Here is a 16,215-nt window from a genome sequence, read left to right as displayed (position 1 = left end):
TAACAGATGCACTTTATGCGAGGACCCACATGTATAGCAACTTGGACTGGGACCAGGCGAGCCGAGATGCCAGGACGATGGACTTTGCCCACTTAGCAGGCATGGTGCAGGGTGTGATAGACTGCACCCACACGGTTCTGTGGTCTAGATGGTGTTATGCTCCTCCATTCATGAATCTCAAGGGATTCCATTCCCTCAATGTCCAGATTGTTAGCGACCAAACGATGCACATAATGCAGGTGGGTGCACGTTTCCCGAGGAGCACCATGACAGTTACATTTTGGAGTGCTCTCAGATCCCTGACGTTTTTGAGGGAGAGCAGCAGATGGAGGGATGGCTCCTCGGGGACAAGGGGGTAGTCACTCAGGAGATGGCTGATGAAGCTGGTGCGGAGGAGCCAACACATCTGGAGACTCGTTACAACGAGTCTCATGCATCAACACGTATGCTGGTTAAACAGGTGTCAGGATGACTGAAGATGCGGTTTCTGATGCCTACCCGGACAGGGGGTACTCTCCACAACTTGGTGCTGCAGAGGGGAGACCAGCTGGACCAGGAGGAGATGGGGAAACGACACATCTCCTTGGACAAGGAGGAGGTCAAGGAGGGTGGCAAGGGGCAACCCACGGAGGAGGAAGGAGAAGGACCTCAGGCCATGACTAGGGCCCGCATGGGCCGAAGAGCTAGGGATGCCTTCATAGCCGCTCGATCAGGACAAGGGAATGAAGTGCTCTCCCACCATGGGGTGTGACATCTTAGCAATAGTGTGGTGCCAGTGGTAGGCCCAGGTTCAGGGGCAAGGTGCTGAAGCCATTGTCCAGACTCTGCGAGTGAATGATGATGACTTGCATTGAGGAAGAGCGATGCTCCTCTCATCCTCAGGGATATGTCTGACTCATGCCTGATGGAGAGCTGAAGACGTCCTGCCAATGGACATGGGGTTCAGAAATGCTGGATGATCTCTCATCTGTTGCAGTCCCCTCCGAGGCCTGGAGTCCTGGTGCTTTCCTCCAATTAACAGCCTGTCTATACTGGGGGATTGGTGGGGAGGGGGTGGGGGTGGAGGAGGTGAGGGCGAGGGCCTCGTGACAGATGTTGACAACCTGAGGTGGCTAGCTAACAGATCACCTTGGAGGTGCGAGGTGTGTGAGCAGGTGCAGTGAGAGGTTGCAGGTGTCTGGGCACTGCTACCCCGTCCTCATCTGCAGTGAGCTGGCCCTGACTAGGGCTGCCACTGCCTCCCACGCGGGGTGGTCACCTTGCTGGATGGACATCTGCATGACCATGGACAGAGGGCATCCCGCTTCTGGTGCACACCACCCAGGAGTCTGGGCAGGGCTCCCTCAGAAACGTGGTGCTGGACTTCCGGGTGCGGCGATGACCAGCTGAGTCGCACGTTTCGGCAGCTCCCGGTGGAACGGACTTTTGGGCTCTTGATAGGAGCCCCAACGGCAATTTTAACGGCTAAAAACACCGTGCGGTAAACCAGAAGGGTGTTCCCCCTGGACACGGATGGAAAAAGGAGAGGAAAGTGGCCGGATTGCAGCGGATCCTTTGGAACAACGGCAAGGAAGGCAAGCAGAAACCAAGATGGCGTCGGAAGGTGGCAGTTTCATATGGGGCCCTGAACAACAAGAGTTCTTGAAACGCTGCGTGGAGGAGATAAAAAAGGAAATGAAGAAAGAGTTGTTGGCCCCGATATTACAGGCGATTGAAGGGCTGAAAGAGGAACAAAAGACCCAGGAGCAGGAGCTTCGGGTCGTGAAGGCGAAAGCAGCAGAGAATGAGAACGATATACAGGGCCTGGTGGTGAAGTCGGAGATACAGGAGGCACACCAGAAACGATCTGTGGAGAGGTTGGAGGCACTGGAAAACAACGCAAGGAGGAACAACTTGAGGATTCTTGGCCTTCCTGAAGGTGTGGAGGGGGCGGACGTCGGGGCATATGTGAGCACGATGCTGCACTCGTTAATGGGAGCGGAGGCCCCGACGGGTCCGTTGGAGGTGGAGGGAGCATACCGAGTTATGGTGCGAGGATCGAGAGCAGGAGAAACTCCCAGAGCCATAGTGGTGAGATTCCTCCGTTTTAAGGATAGAGAAATGGTCCTTAGATGGGCGAAGAAAACTCGGTGTAGTAAATGAGAGAACGCGGTGATCCGCGTTTATCAAGATTGGAGTGCGGAGGTGGCGAGAAGGAGGGCGAGCTTTAATCGGGCCAAAGCGGTACTTCACAAAAAGAAGATAAAATTTGGAATGCTGCAACCGGCAAGACTGTGGGTCACATATCAAGGGAGGCACCACTACTTTGAAACGGCGGATGAAGCGTGGACTTTTATTGTAGAAGAAAAATTGGAATGATTGGATTATGAAAATGAACGTTTGGACAAAGTGGTGGGGCGAATGGGGGGGGGCGAAGAGGGGTTTTATGTTTTAATCCTGCGGTATGGTAACTTTTCTTTCTCCCACAGGTGGTGATGGGGGGAGGTGGGGAGGGAGAGGAGATGGGGCGTTGGCCATGGGAGGCGGGGCCGAGGGAGAGGCGCGGGCTTGGTTCCCGCGCTATGATAATTATGGCGGGAATAGAGAAGCAGGAAGGAGGGGGCGTCGCACGGTGCGAGCCGTGATCACGGGGGGAAGCCGAGGTCAGCCAGAGTTTGCTGACTTCTGGGAGCAACATGGGGGGAGTAATTACGCTAGCGGGGGGTCTAGCAGGGGGGGGGGGAGGGGGGAATTACTGGGTTGCTGCTGCTGGGGAAAGGGGGGAGTGGGTACGGGAAAGGATGGGCGGGGGGGCACCGTCTGGGAGAGATACAGCTGCGTGGGAACTGGGTGAGAAGCTGGAAAAAGATGATGGCTAACCGGCAAGGGGGGGGGGGGGGGGGGTGGGAAGCCCCCCAACTCGGCTGATCACGTGGAACGTGAGGGGGCTTAACGGGCCGATAAAGAGGGCACGAGTACTCGCACACCTTAAGAAACTTAAAGCAGATGTGGTTATGCTACAGGAAACGCACCTGAAACTGATAGACCAGGTTAGGTTGCGCAAAGGATGGGTGGGGCAGGTGTTCCATTCGGGGCTGGATGCGAAAAACAGGGGGGTGGCTATATTAGTGGGGAAGCGGGTAATGTTCGAGGCGAAGACTATAGTGGCGGATAACGGGGGCAGATACGTGATGGTGAGTGGCAAATTACAGGGAGAGATGGTGGTTTTGGTAAACGTGTATGCCCCGAACTGGGACGATGCCAACTTTATGAGGCGAATGCTAGGACGCATCCCAGACCTAGAGACCGGAAAGCTGATAATGGGGGGGGGACTTTAACACGGTGTTGGAACCAAGGCTGGATAGGTCGAAGTCCAGGACTGGTAGGAGGCCGGCAGCAGCCAAGGTGCTTAAGGATTTTATGGAGCAGATGGGAGGGGTGGACCCGTGGAGATTCAGTAGACCTAGGAGTAAGGAGTTCTCGTTTTTCTCCTATGTCCATAAAGTCTATTCACGCATAGACTTTTTTGTGTTGGGTAGGGCATTGATCCCGAGGGTGAGGGGAACGGAATATACGGCTATAGCCATTTCGGATCATGCCCCACACTGGGTAGACTTGGAGATAGGGGAGGAAACAAGAGGGCGCCCACCCTGGAGAATGGACATGGGACTAATGGCGGATGAGGGGGTGTGCCTAAGGGTGAGGGGATGCATTGAAAAGTACTTAGAACTCAATGACAATGGGGAGGTTCAGGTGGGAGTGGTCTGGGAGGCGTTGAAGGCGGTGGTTAGGGGGGAGCTGATATCAATAAGGACACATAAAGGGAAGCAGGAGAGTAAGGAACGGGAGCGGTTGCTGCAAGAACTTTTGAGGGTGGATAGACAATATGCGGAAGCACCGGAGGAGGGACTGTACAGGGAAAGGCAAAGGCTACATGTGGAATTTGACTTGCTGACTACAGGCACTGCAGAGGCACAATGGAGGAAGGCGCAGGGTGTACAGTATGAATATGGAGAGAAGGCGAGCAGATTGCTGGCACACCAATTGAGGAAAAGGGGAGCAGCGAGGGAAATAGGGGGGGTGAGGGACGAGGAAGGAGAGACGGAGCGGGGAGCGGAGAGAGTGAACGAAGTGTTCAAGACATTTTATAAAAAATTGTATGAAGCTCAACCCCGGATGGGAGGGAGAGAATGATGGATTTTTTGGATCGGCTGGAAATTCCCAAGGTGGAAGAGCAGGAAAGGGTGGGACTGGGAGCACAGATCACGGTAGAAGAAGTGGTGAAAGGAATTCGGAACATGCAGACGGGAAAGGCCCCGGGACCGGACGGATTCCCAGTTGAATTTTACAGAAAATATTTGGACTTGCTCGCCCCGCTACTGACGAGGACCTTTAACGAGGCAAAGGAAAGGGGACAACTGCCCCCGACTATGTCAGAAGCAACGATATCGCTTCTCTTAAAGAAGGAAAAGGATCCGCTACAATGCGGGTCCTACAGACCAATTTCCCTCCTCAATGTGGATGCCAAGGTCCTGGCCAAGGTAATGGCAATGAGAATAGAGGAATGTGTCCCGGGGGTGGTTCATGAGGACCAAACTGGGTTTGTGAAGGGGAGACAGCTGAACACGAATATACGGAGGCTGTTAGGGGTAATGATGATGGCCCCACCAGAGGGTGAGACGGAGATAGTAGTGGCGATGGATGCCGAGAAAGCATTTGATAGAGTGGAATGGGATTATCTGTGGGAGGTGTTGAGGAGATTTGGGTTTGGAGAGGGGTATGTTAGATGGGTGCAGCTGTTGTATAGGGCCCCAGTGGCGAGTGTGGTCACGAATGGACGGGGATCGGCATATTTTCGGCTCCATAGAGGGACAAGGCAGGGATGTCCTCTGTCCCCATTACTGTTTGCACTGGCGATTGAGCCCCTGGCGATAGCGCTGAGAGGTTCCAAGAGATGGAGGGGAATACTTAGGGGAGGAGAAGAACACCGGGTATCTTTATATGCGGATGATCTGCTACTATATGTGGCGGATCCAGCGGAGGGGATGCCAGAAATAATGCGGATACTTGGGGAGTTTGGGGATTTTTCAGGGTATAAATTGAACATGGGGAAGAGTGAGCTGTTTGTGGTGCATCCAGGGGAGCAGAGGAGAGAAATAGAAGACCTACCGTTGAGGAAGGTAACACGAGACTTTCGTTACCTGGGGATCCAGATAGCTAAGAATTGGGGCACATTGCACAGGCTAAATTTGACGCGGTTGGTGGAACAGATGGAGGAAGATTTCAAGAGATGGGATATGGTAGCATTGTCAATGGCAGGGAGGGTGCAGGCGGTTAAGATGGTGGTCCTCCCGAGATTCCTCTTTGTGTTTCAGTGCCTCCCGGTGGTGATCACGAAGGCTTTTTTCAAAAGGATAGAAAAGAGTATCATGGGTTTTGTTTGGGCCGGGAAGACTCCTCGAGTGAGGAAGGGATTCTTACAGCGTAGTAGGGATAGGGGGGGGCTGGCACTACCGAGCCTAAGTGAGTATTATTGGGCCGCTAATATTTCAATGGTGAGTAAGTGGATGGGAGAGGAGGAAGGAGCAGCGTGGAAGAGATTAGAGAGGGCGTCCTGTAGGGGGACCAGCCTGCAGGCTATGGTGACAGCCCCATTGCCGTTCTCACCAAGGAACTATACCACGAGTCCGGTGGTGGTAGCTACACTGAAGATTTGGGGACAGTGGAGACGACATAGGGGAAAGACCGGAGCATTGGGGGGGTCCCCGATAAGAAACAACCATAGGTTTGCCCCGGGGGGAATGGATGGGGGATATGGAATGTGGCAAAGAGCAGGTATAACGCAATTGAAAGATCTATTTGTGGATGGGAAGTTCGCGAGTCTGGGAGCGCTGACTGAGAAATATGGGTTGCCCCAAGGGAATGCATTCAGGTACATGCAATTGAGGGCTTTTGCGAGGCAACAGGTGAGGGAATTCCCGCAGCTCCCGACACAAGAGGTGCAGGACAGAGTCATCTCGAAGAAATGGGTGGGGGACGGTAAGGTGTCGGATATATATAGGGAAATGAGGGATGAAGGGGAGACTATGGTGGACGAACTAAAAGGGAAATGGGAAGAAGAGCTGGGGGAGGAGATCGAGGAGGGGCTGTGGGCAGATGCCCTAAACAGGGTAAACTCGTCGTCCTCGTGCGCCAGGCTAAGCCTGATTCAGGGCACATATGACTGGAGCACGGCTCAGTAAATTTTTTGGGGTGGAGGATAGGTGTGCGAGGTGCTCGAGAAGCCCAGCGAATCATACCCATATGTTTTGGTCATGCCCGGCACTACAGGGGTTTTGGGTGGGGGTGACAAAGGCGCTTTCAAAAGTATTAGGAGTCCGGGTCGAACCAAGCTGGGGGTTGGCTATATTTGGGGTTGCACAAGAGCCGGGAGTGCAGGAGGCGAGAGAGGCCGATGTTTTGGCCTTTGCGTCCCTAGTAGCCCGGCGCAGGATATTGCTAATGTGGAAAGAAGCCAAGCCCCCGGGGGTGGAGACCTGGATAAATGATATGGCGGGGTTCATAAAGTTAGAGCGGATTAAGTTCGTCCTAAGGGGGTCGGCTCAAGGGTTTACCAGGCGGTGGCAACCGTTCGTCGAATATCTTGCGGAAAGATAGATGGGGGGAAAAAGAAGGCAGCAGCAGCAGCCCAGGACTTGGGGTGGGGGGGGGGGGTGGGGGGGGGGGTGTGTGGCCTGAGACAAGGCAGTTGCCAATTAGGGCTAGTTTTTTATTTTTGTTATTTAATATTTATTTATTTGTTGTTGTTTTCTTTTGTTCTTGTTTAAATAAAAAAGGTCATTATTATCTGTATTGTTATAATGTTGTGTAAAGGATGCACAATGTACTGTGTTGGTTGACCAAAAATTTTCAATAAAATATTATTTTAAAAAAAAGAAACGTGGTGCTGTCTTCCTGGCTGCCTTCTCCTCCAATGGATCTGGAACAAGTACTGGAGAGACGTTTAGACATTCACCACTGATTACAAAAATTAAGTTGTCCCGGGGCGAGCGAATCAGCAGGAGACCGCCATGAGTGTGGTATGATTCACATGGTTAAAAATAAAAGAGGTTCGATATTCTGTGGGATTTACCGCAGCAGGCACTGGCACCGGAACCAACACTTTGCCAAATTTTGGGAAGATTCCACCCTCTCTCTCTCCACATGTGCTACCGGAGCTGCTGAGCTGTTCCAGAATTTCCTGTTTTTATTTACTTGTCAAAGCTGTCAATCGACATTCGTGCATCGAAATGGAAAAATGCTGCTTCACAGCAAAGTCCTTGGCATCTTTCTTCGGCCCAGCCCTAGACTGAATGCAGCTCGTGTATTGGTATTCTGAAATCATGGGGAAATGAATATCGTTGCTACTTCAGCTACCCAGTTATAAACCGGTAACACTGCTGTAAACTACTCACAACACACATATTTGTCTTTGGGTGACCTGGCTGTGACAGGGATCATTCCATGCAATCTTTTCAGGTCTCCAAGTCAGTGAGTTAGAGTGGAAAGCAGATTAAAGCTTTCCTCATTCTGCGTGTTATTCTCTTGCAGCGAGTGTGTCAGGAAACAGGTGAGTATAGCACCAGCTGGTTGCCGTGGAAGCTTGCTTTGCTAGCTCAAAGTGCTTGACAAATGATAGACCTTGGCCATGCAAGTCTGCATAATATTTGCAAAATCACATGCAGATCCCAAATTGCCAACGAGAATGAGATTTCAGATCAATGTCTCTTCCACCTCTCACTACTGTGACAAGTGACCATCGAAACATATTCCTGGGCACACACAGCTGAGCAATGAAGCATGAGGCTATGTCCTCAATCAGTAGAAGCAAATGCTGGTTGTGCAAATAAATGTTTTCTTTTTTAGGAGGCAATGGTCTTGCTGTTTAGGGGCTGATTAGCACAGGGCTAAATCGCTGGCTTTGAAAGCAGACCAAGGCAGGCCAGCAGCACGGTTCAATTCCCGTAACAGCCTCCCCGAACAGGGGCCGGAATGTGGCGACTAGGGGCTTTTCACAGTAACTTCATTGAAGCCTACTTGTGACAATAAGCGATTTTCATTCATTTTCATTTCAATTAATGATAAACCAGAAAATGAATATTTTCCTCGTCAATTATAGGAGTTTGCAGAAGTCAGATGCGTTTAAAGAAAAAATTAATTTCAGAGAAAATCAGCGATTTTCTTGTTCCATGACGTGATAGAATCCCTACTGTGCAGAAGGAGGCCATTCGGCCCATCGTGTCAGCACCGACCTTCTGAAAGAGCCCACATCCCCAGCCTATCCTCATCACCCTGTAACCTCACCGAACATTTTATTTTGGACACTAAGGGGCAATTTATCGCGGCCAATCCACCTAACCGGCACATCTTTGGACAGTGGGAGGAAACCGGAGCACCTGGAGGAAACCCACGCAGACACGGGGAGGACGTGCAGACTCCGCACAGACAGTGACCCAAGGCCGGAATTGAACCTGGGACCCTGGAGCTGTGAGGCAACAGTGCTAACCACTGTGCCACCATGCCCATCATTTGAACCTTGATGTTGCTCACCTCACTCTGAGATCATGGGGAAATGAATATAGTTGCTACTCCAGCTACCCAGCTTTAAACCGCTAACACTGCTGTAAACTACTCACAACACCATGTGCCTGGGCGAGTCAGGATACAAGATTAGAAGCGACAGCGCGGTGTAGGTATCACCTGATAATTGTCTGTTGCATCCCCCAACAATCCTCCGAAGGTGATGGCATTGGTGATGCAGCCCAGGTAGATGAAGAGGATGGTGGAGACGGACTGAATGTGGAATGCTTCATAGAAATCACTGGGCATCCAGGGGAGTTTCCTTTTGATATCCAGAATCAGCCCTCCACAAAACCTGCAGGAAGTGAGAAAAACTTCAAATCAGGGCTGTAAGTTGGAAGCAGTAGTTCATTCAGAGAAAACTTGCGGTGTGTTGTTTGACAGACAAAAACATGGACAAGTGTAAATTGGGACCTCCAACTCTTTACTCTGACATCTTCGTTGATCCCCAATCTTATTATTATTATTATCTCTCTCTCTGTTCAAGTTTTAAACAGATTGTTAAAAACCCCTCCACTGTGCGTGGATTTTATATATTAAATTCTTCTGTATTTACAAATGAGAGGGGCGATATTGTTGGAGAGGACAGTGTGAAACAGATTGGTAAGCTCGAGGAAATACTTGTTAGGAAGGAAAGATGTGTTGGGCATTTTGAAAAACTTGAGGATAGACAAGTCCCCCGGGCCTGACGGGATATATCCAAGGATTCTATGGGAAGCAAGAGATGAAATTGCAGAGCCGTTGGCAATGATCTTTTCGTCCTCACTGTCAACAGGGGTGGTACCAGGGGATTGGAGAGTGGCGAATGTCGTGCCCCTGTTCAAAAAAGAGACGAGGGATAACCCTGGGAATTGCAGGCCAGTTAGTCTTACTTCGGTGGTAGGCAAAGTCATGGAAAGGGTACTGAGGGATGGGATTTCTGAGCATCTGGAAAGACACTGCTTGATTAGGGATAGTCAGCACGGATTTGTGAGGGGTAGGTCTTGCCTTACAAGTCTTATTGAATTCTTTGAGGAGGTGACCAAGCATGTGGATGAAGGTAAAGCAGTGGATGTAGTGTACATGGATTTTAGTAAGGCATTTGATAAGGTTCCCCATGGTAGGCTTATGCAGAAAGTAAGGAGGCATGGGATAGTGGGAAATTTGGCCAGTTGGATAACGAACTGGCTAACCGATAGAAGTCAGAGAGTGGTGGTGGATGGCAAATATTCAGCCTGGATCCCAGTTACCAGTGGCGTACCGCAGGGATCAGTTCTGGGTCCTCTGCTGTTTGTGATTTTCATTAATGACTTGGATGAGGGAGTTGAAGGGTGGGTCAGTAAATTTGCAGACGATACGAAGATTGGTGGAGTTGTGGATAGTAAGGAGGGCTGTTGTCGGCTGCAAAGAGACATAGATAGGATGCGGAGCTGGGCTGAGAAGTGGCAGATGGAGTTTAACCCTGAAAAGTGTGAGGTTGTCCATTTTGGAAGGACAAATATGAATGCGGAATACAGGGTTAACGGTAGAGTTCTTGGCAATGTGGAGGAGCAGAGAGATCTTGGGGTCTATGTTCATACATCTTTGAAAGTTGCCACTCAAGTGGATAGAGCTGTGAAGAAGGCCTATGGTGTGCTCGCGTTCATTAACAGAGGGATTGAATTTAAGAGCAGTGAGGTGATGATGCAGCTGTACAAAACTTTGGTAAGGCCACATTTGGAGTAATGTGTACAATTCTGGTCGCCTCATTTTAGGAAGGATGTGGAAGCTTTGGAAAAGGTGCAAAGGGGATTTACCAGGATGTTGCCTGGAATGGAGAGTCGGTCTTACGAGGAAAGGTTGAGGGTGCTAGGCCTTTTCTCATTAGAACGGCGAAGGATGAGGGGCGACTTGATAGAGGTTTATAAGATGATCGGGGAATAGATAGAGTAGACAGTCAGAGACTTTTTCCCCGGGTGGAACAAACTATTACAAGGGAACATAAATTTAAGGTGAAAGGTGGAAGATATAGGAGGGATGTCAGAGGTAGGTTCTTTACCCAGAGAGTAGTGGGGGCATGGAATGCACTGCCTGTGGAAGTAGTTGAGTCGGAAACATTAGGGACCTTCAAGCAGCTATTGGATAGGTACATGGATTACGGTAAAATGATACAGTGTAGATTTATTTGTTCTTAAGGGCAGCACGGTAGCATTGCGGATAGCACAATTGCTTCACAGCTCCAGGGTCCCAGGTTCGATTCCGGCTTGGGTCACTGTCTGTGCGGAGTTGCACATCCTCCCCGTGTCTGCATGGGTTTCCTCCGGGTGCTCCGGTTTCCTCCCACAGTCCAAAGATGTGCAGGTTAGGTGGATTGGCCATGATAAATGGCCCTTAGTGTCCAAAATTGCCCTTGGTGTTGGGTGGAGGTGTTGAGTTTGAGTAGGGTGCTCTTTCCAAGAGCTGGTGCAGACTCAAAGGGCCGAATGGCCTCCTTCTGCACTGTAAATTCAATGATAATCTATGATTAATCTAGGACAAAGGTTCGGCACAACATCGTGGGCCGAAGGGCCTGTTCTGTGCTGTATTTTCTATGTTCTATGTTCTATGTAAACAAGTTTCATGTTACCCCGTGATATAATAGAGATGATTTTGTACCAATATTTTGATGAAGAATGATAACTTGGTTCAAATCAAGGGGAGACAATTAGGAAGTGGTATTCCAGAGACTCAGGGTAATGGCAGATGGTTGAATTTCAATTCAATAAAAAATCTAATGAGGACCATGAAACCAAAGTCGATTGCTAATAAAATCCATATGGTTCACTAATGTCCTTTCGGGAAGGAAATCTGCCATTCTTACCTGGTCTGGGCACCAGACCCACAGAAGTGTGGCTGGTTCTTAAATACCCTCTGAAATGGCCTAACAAGCTACTCAGCTGGATCAAACCACAACAGAAATTGTAAAATGAATGAAACTGGACAGCCCATCGGAAAGGACAATAGTAAAGCCAGACCTGTCACCCCACAAAGTTCTCCTTACTAACGTCTAGGTGCCAAAATTGGGAGAGTAACAGTCTGCCACAATCATATTCATGGGATCCTAATTTACAGGCAATGTCCCAGACACCACTGTTGTCATCTCCAGGTTTGTCATACCAGTGGGACAGGACATATCCAGCAGAGGCGGCGGTACAGTGCTTAACAGTCAGGCAGGGAGCTGTCCAAGGAGTCCTCAACATTGATTCAGGACCCCAAGAAGTCTTATGGCAAGGAAAAGCCCTGCTGATTATCATGAGCTACACTTCTCAGCTGGTGAATCAGTACTCCTCGATGTTGAACACCACTTGGAGGAAACACGGATGGTGGCAAGGGCACAGAATATACTCTGGGTAGGGGACTTCATTGCCCATCACAAAGAGAGGCTCGGTAGCACCACTGCTGACCGAATTGACCAAGTCCTAAAGGACACAGCTAATAGACTGGTCTGTGGCAGGTAGTGAGGGAACAAATAAGAGAGAAAAGCATACTTGACCTCATCCTCACCAACCTGCCTGCCGCAAATGTATCTGTCCATGATGTATTGGTAGGATTGACCACCCCACAGTCCTTGTGGAGACAAAATCCCATCTTGGATTCCTCCATCATGTTGTGTGGCCCCAGCACCATGCTAAAGGAGGTAGATTACAAACCTAATCTATCAATTTAAGACTGGGCATCCATAAAGCACTGTGGGCCACCAGCAGCAGCAGAATTGTATTTAACCACAATCTGTAACCTCATGGCCTGGTATACATCCCACTCTGCCATTACCACCAAGCCAGGGGCTCAATGGTAGTTCAATAAAAAGTGCAGGAGCAGTACCGTGCATATCTCAAAATGACGAGTCAACCTAGTTAGGCTACAACACAGGACTACTCTCAGGCAAACAGCATAAGCAGCCAGTGATAGACAGAGCTAAGCAATCCCACAACCAATGGATCAGATCTAAGCTGTGTCTTCCTGCCACATCCAGCCATGAACGGTGGTGAAGAATGAAACAACTCACTGGAGGAGGAGGCTCCACAAATATCCCCATCCTCAATGGGGCAGATCAGCACATCGGTGCGAAAGAAAAGGGAACAATGGTTGGCCTCCTCCGCAGGTTCCCAGCATCATAGGTGCCAGTCTTCAGCCAATTTGATACATTCCATATGGTGTCAGGAAATGACAGAAGGCACTGGATACTGCTATGGCTATGGGCCCTGACAATATCCCGGCAATAGTACTGAAGACTTGTGCTCCAGAACTTGCCGCACCCCTCGCCAAGCTGTTCCAGTACAGCCACAACACTGGCATCTACTTGGCAATGTGGAAAATTGCCCAGGTATGCCCTGTACACATGAAACAGAACAAATTCAGCCTGGCCAATTACCGCCCGTTCAGTCTACACTTGATGATGAGGAAGGGGGTAATCAACAGTGCTACAAAGCGGCACTTATTCAGCAATATTCAGCTCACTGATACTCAGTTTGGGCTTTGTCAGGGTCACTCAGCTGCTGACCTCATTACAGCCTTGGTTCAAACATGGACCCAAGAGCTGACTGTGCGAGTGACTGCCCTTGTTATCAAGGACGCATTTGATAGAATATGGCATTAAGGAGCCCTTGCAAAACTGGAGTCAATGGGAATCGGGGGGGGGGGGGGTGGAATTCTCCACTGGTTGGAGGCATACCCAGAACAAAGGAAGATGGTTGTGGTGGTTAGAGGTCAATCATCTCTGCTCCAGAACATCACTGCAGGAGTTCCTCAGGGTGGTGACCTCGGCCCAACCATCTTCAGCTGCTTCATCAATGATCTTCCCTCCATCATAAGGTCAGAAGTAGGGATGTTCACTGATGACTGCACAATGTTCAGCACCATTTGTGACTCCTCAGATACTGAAGCAGTCCATGTCCAAAACAATTCCTGACATAACACATTATGGATTATAGATCTGTCACCAACAGTGAAACCATGTGAATCATGATCGCCATAGATTTCAATTACTCTCAGTACAGAAAGCAGATATTCCCTGGAAATTGAGTCCTGATTATCCATTAACACAAGCTTTTTATGAATCTCAGAAGCAGTTTATGTCTTAATACAGCAAGACCCGGACAATATCCAGGCTTGGGCTGACAAGTGGCAAGTTACATTCGCACCGCACAATTTCCAGGCAATGACCATCTCCTACAAGAGAGGATCTAACCTTGACATTCAATGGCATTACCATCGCTGAATCCCCCACTGCCAACATCCTGGGGGGTTACATATTGACTACAAACTGAATTGGACTAGCCACTGTGGCTACAAGAGCAGGTCAGAGGCTGGGAATCCTGCAGCGAGTAACTCATCTCCTGACTCACCACAATCTGTCCACCATCTACAAGGCACAAGTCAGGAGTGTGATGGAATACTCTCCACTTGCTCCAACACTAATCACGAAGCTCAATACCATCTAGGCCAAAGCAGCCCCACCTGATTGACATCTCCTCCACAAAAGTCACTCCCTTCACCACTGACGAACAGTGGTAGCCGTGTGAATCATCTAGAAGATACACTGCAGTAACTCACCAAGGTTCCTTAGACAGCACTTTCCAAACCCACGACCGCTAGCATCTGGAAGGGCAAGAGCAGCAGATACCTGGGAACCCCACCATCTGGAAGTTCCCCTCCAAGTCACTCACCATCCTGACTTGGAAATATATCGGCCGTTCCTTCACTGTCACTGGGTCAAAATCCAAGGAACTTCCTTCCTAAAACAATCACAGTGATGTACCTATACCACATGGACTGTCACGGTTTAAGAAGGCTACTCACCACCACCTTCTCAAGGGACAATTAAGATGGACAATAAACACTGGCTGAACCAGCCACACCCACATCCCATAAACTAATTTAAAAAAAAAATCATACACACAATTGAAACATTTGAACATGCTCGAGTTCTTTTTTACTTTATAAGTTGCTTGTCAGGGTTGGAGGATAGCGGAATAATTGGGATCATGTCAGGAATGGTGTGTGGGAGCTCACTGGATGGGGAATAGTGGGCATACTCCCTCCTAAGCTGCTGGGGTGTTTTCTTATAATTTCTTGAGTGATGGCTTTCAAAATAGGATTCAGTGATAATGGTGAATCTTGCTGATTATGACTAACATTTCACCTCCTCCGAAAGCATTCTCTTGCACACAGTGGTCTATCCCCCTCGACCCTTCATTAACCTAATATATTGTCTCCAATGGCTATGGCATTTTGTGTGACTCCTCCAATTGAAGTGTATACCTTCCTGTCCACATCAGCTCTTCCCCAAGTTCATGTGGTGCTGGCATTTCTTCATCGTCACTTCCTCCTCCAGCTCCCGCTGAACCATTCATCTGTCCTGCCTCATTCAGAGAGTAAACAGACTTCCTGTTGTCAAGACAGGGGTGCGGGGAGAGTGTGAGAGAGAGAGAGAGAGAGAGGGAGAAAGAGATTGTTAGTCTTCTATTAACTTTGATCTCTATTCGAAGGTAATCAAATCAAGGGCAGCAGATCTGATTTGTTCATGCGCAAAGCCAGCCAGAATATGTGCTGCAGGTCAGTAATTTTTGCTCTCAAGACAAACCATCTATTCGACAGTTCAGAGACGACCTGGAGATGGGAAATATGCACAATTTACTGAAGAATCCCTGAAAATGGGTGCGCTCGAAAGAATTCCTACCTTTTCTCAGCTGGCGTTACTTTCTTGGGAGGCTCTATCCTGATCTTGGGATCCCATTCACCAGGAGGCAGGACAATGGCTTCATCAAGGAATTCGTCAATGCCAGCAATCAAGTCATCTCTGTCTCTCGCTTTGTAAGCAACATCACTGAACAGCTGGAGCCCGGTACAACAAAGGCAGAATGGAAATGTCACGCACACACATTTAATGAAAACTTTAATTATTGGTATCACAATAGTGAGGAGTATTGAGAAGAAGAATCTAAGTTCCTCAGCTTGTGGTGCAGACTCAGTCTTTACTTCGTCCTGTCTCAGATCTAATTTGCTCTTCCTAAAATTAATGAGAGGAGTTCCCATTGAGAAACTTGTAAGTGCCAGGAGTAAAAGAAATGTGACCAATTATTAGCAAGACACAAGAAGCTGAGTGCCAGCAAGAAGAAGGACAATAATAAATGGTGCAGAAATGGCCTCAAACAATTGAAGAAAGCAGGTGGCATTAGAGAAGGAGTATGGTGTGAGGCCTTGCGCAGGGTGAACACCACTTCGTCGTGCGCGAGATTGGGATTGATGCAGATGAAGGTGGTACACTGGGCATACTTAACTAGGGCTAGGTTCAATCGGTTGAGGGGGTGGATAATAAGTGTGAGCGCTGTGGGAGGGGCCCGGCAAACCATGTGCACATGTTCTGGGCATGTGGGGGAATCTCTAGGAGTTTTTGCACCTTGAGAAAGTTAAATACACGTTAAGGGGTGCGATTGAGGGCTTCTGTAAAAGATGGTGGCCTTTTATTGTGTTCTTTAAAGAGCTAGTCACCATCAGCTGTGTTTGGTTGTTTGTTTTCATAGAATTTACGGTGCAGAAGGAGGCGATTCGGCCCATCAAGTCTGCACCGGCCCTTGGAAAGTGCACCCTACTTAAGGCCACACTCCATCCTATCCCTGT

At 49.2% G+C, this 16,215-nt stretch overlaps 1 protein-coding gene across 5 annotated transcripts in view; it reads right to left on the bottom strand.

The window, feature by feature from the left end:
• LOC140396933 (electrogenic sodium bicarbonate cotransporter 4-like) overlaps positions 1 to 16,215 on the bottom strand; it is a 150,012-nt gene that overhangs the window by 56,501 nt on the left and 77,296 nt on the right. For all 5 annotated transcript variants that reach the window (XM_072485871.1, XM_072485875.1, XM_072485874.1 and 2 more), the window contains 3 exons: positions 15,275 to 15,429; positions 14,857 to 14,982; positions 8,719 to 8,893 (listed from right to left, as the gene is read on the bottom strand). In XM_072485871.1, coding sequence (XP_072341972.1) covers positions 8,719 to 8,893; positions 14,857 to 14,982; positions 15,275 to 15,429 — 456 coding nt within the window. The remainder of the gene's footprint in view (positions 1 to 8,718; positions 8,894 to 14,856; positions 14,983 to 15,274; positions 15,430 to 16,215) is intronic.

This window comes from Scyliorhinus torazame, chromosome 20, assembly GCF_047496885.1.
Source record: "Scyliorhinus torazame isolate Kashiwa2021f chromosome 20, sScyTor2.1, whole genome shotgun sequence".
NCBI lineage: Eukaryota > Metazoa > Chordata > Chondrichthyes > Carcharhiniformes > Scyliorhinidae > Scyliorhinus > Scyliorhinus torazame.
The sequence above is the reverse complement of the archived record's forward strand: the minus strand, read 5'-3'. Positions and strand labels throughout refer to the sequence as shown.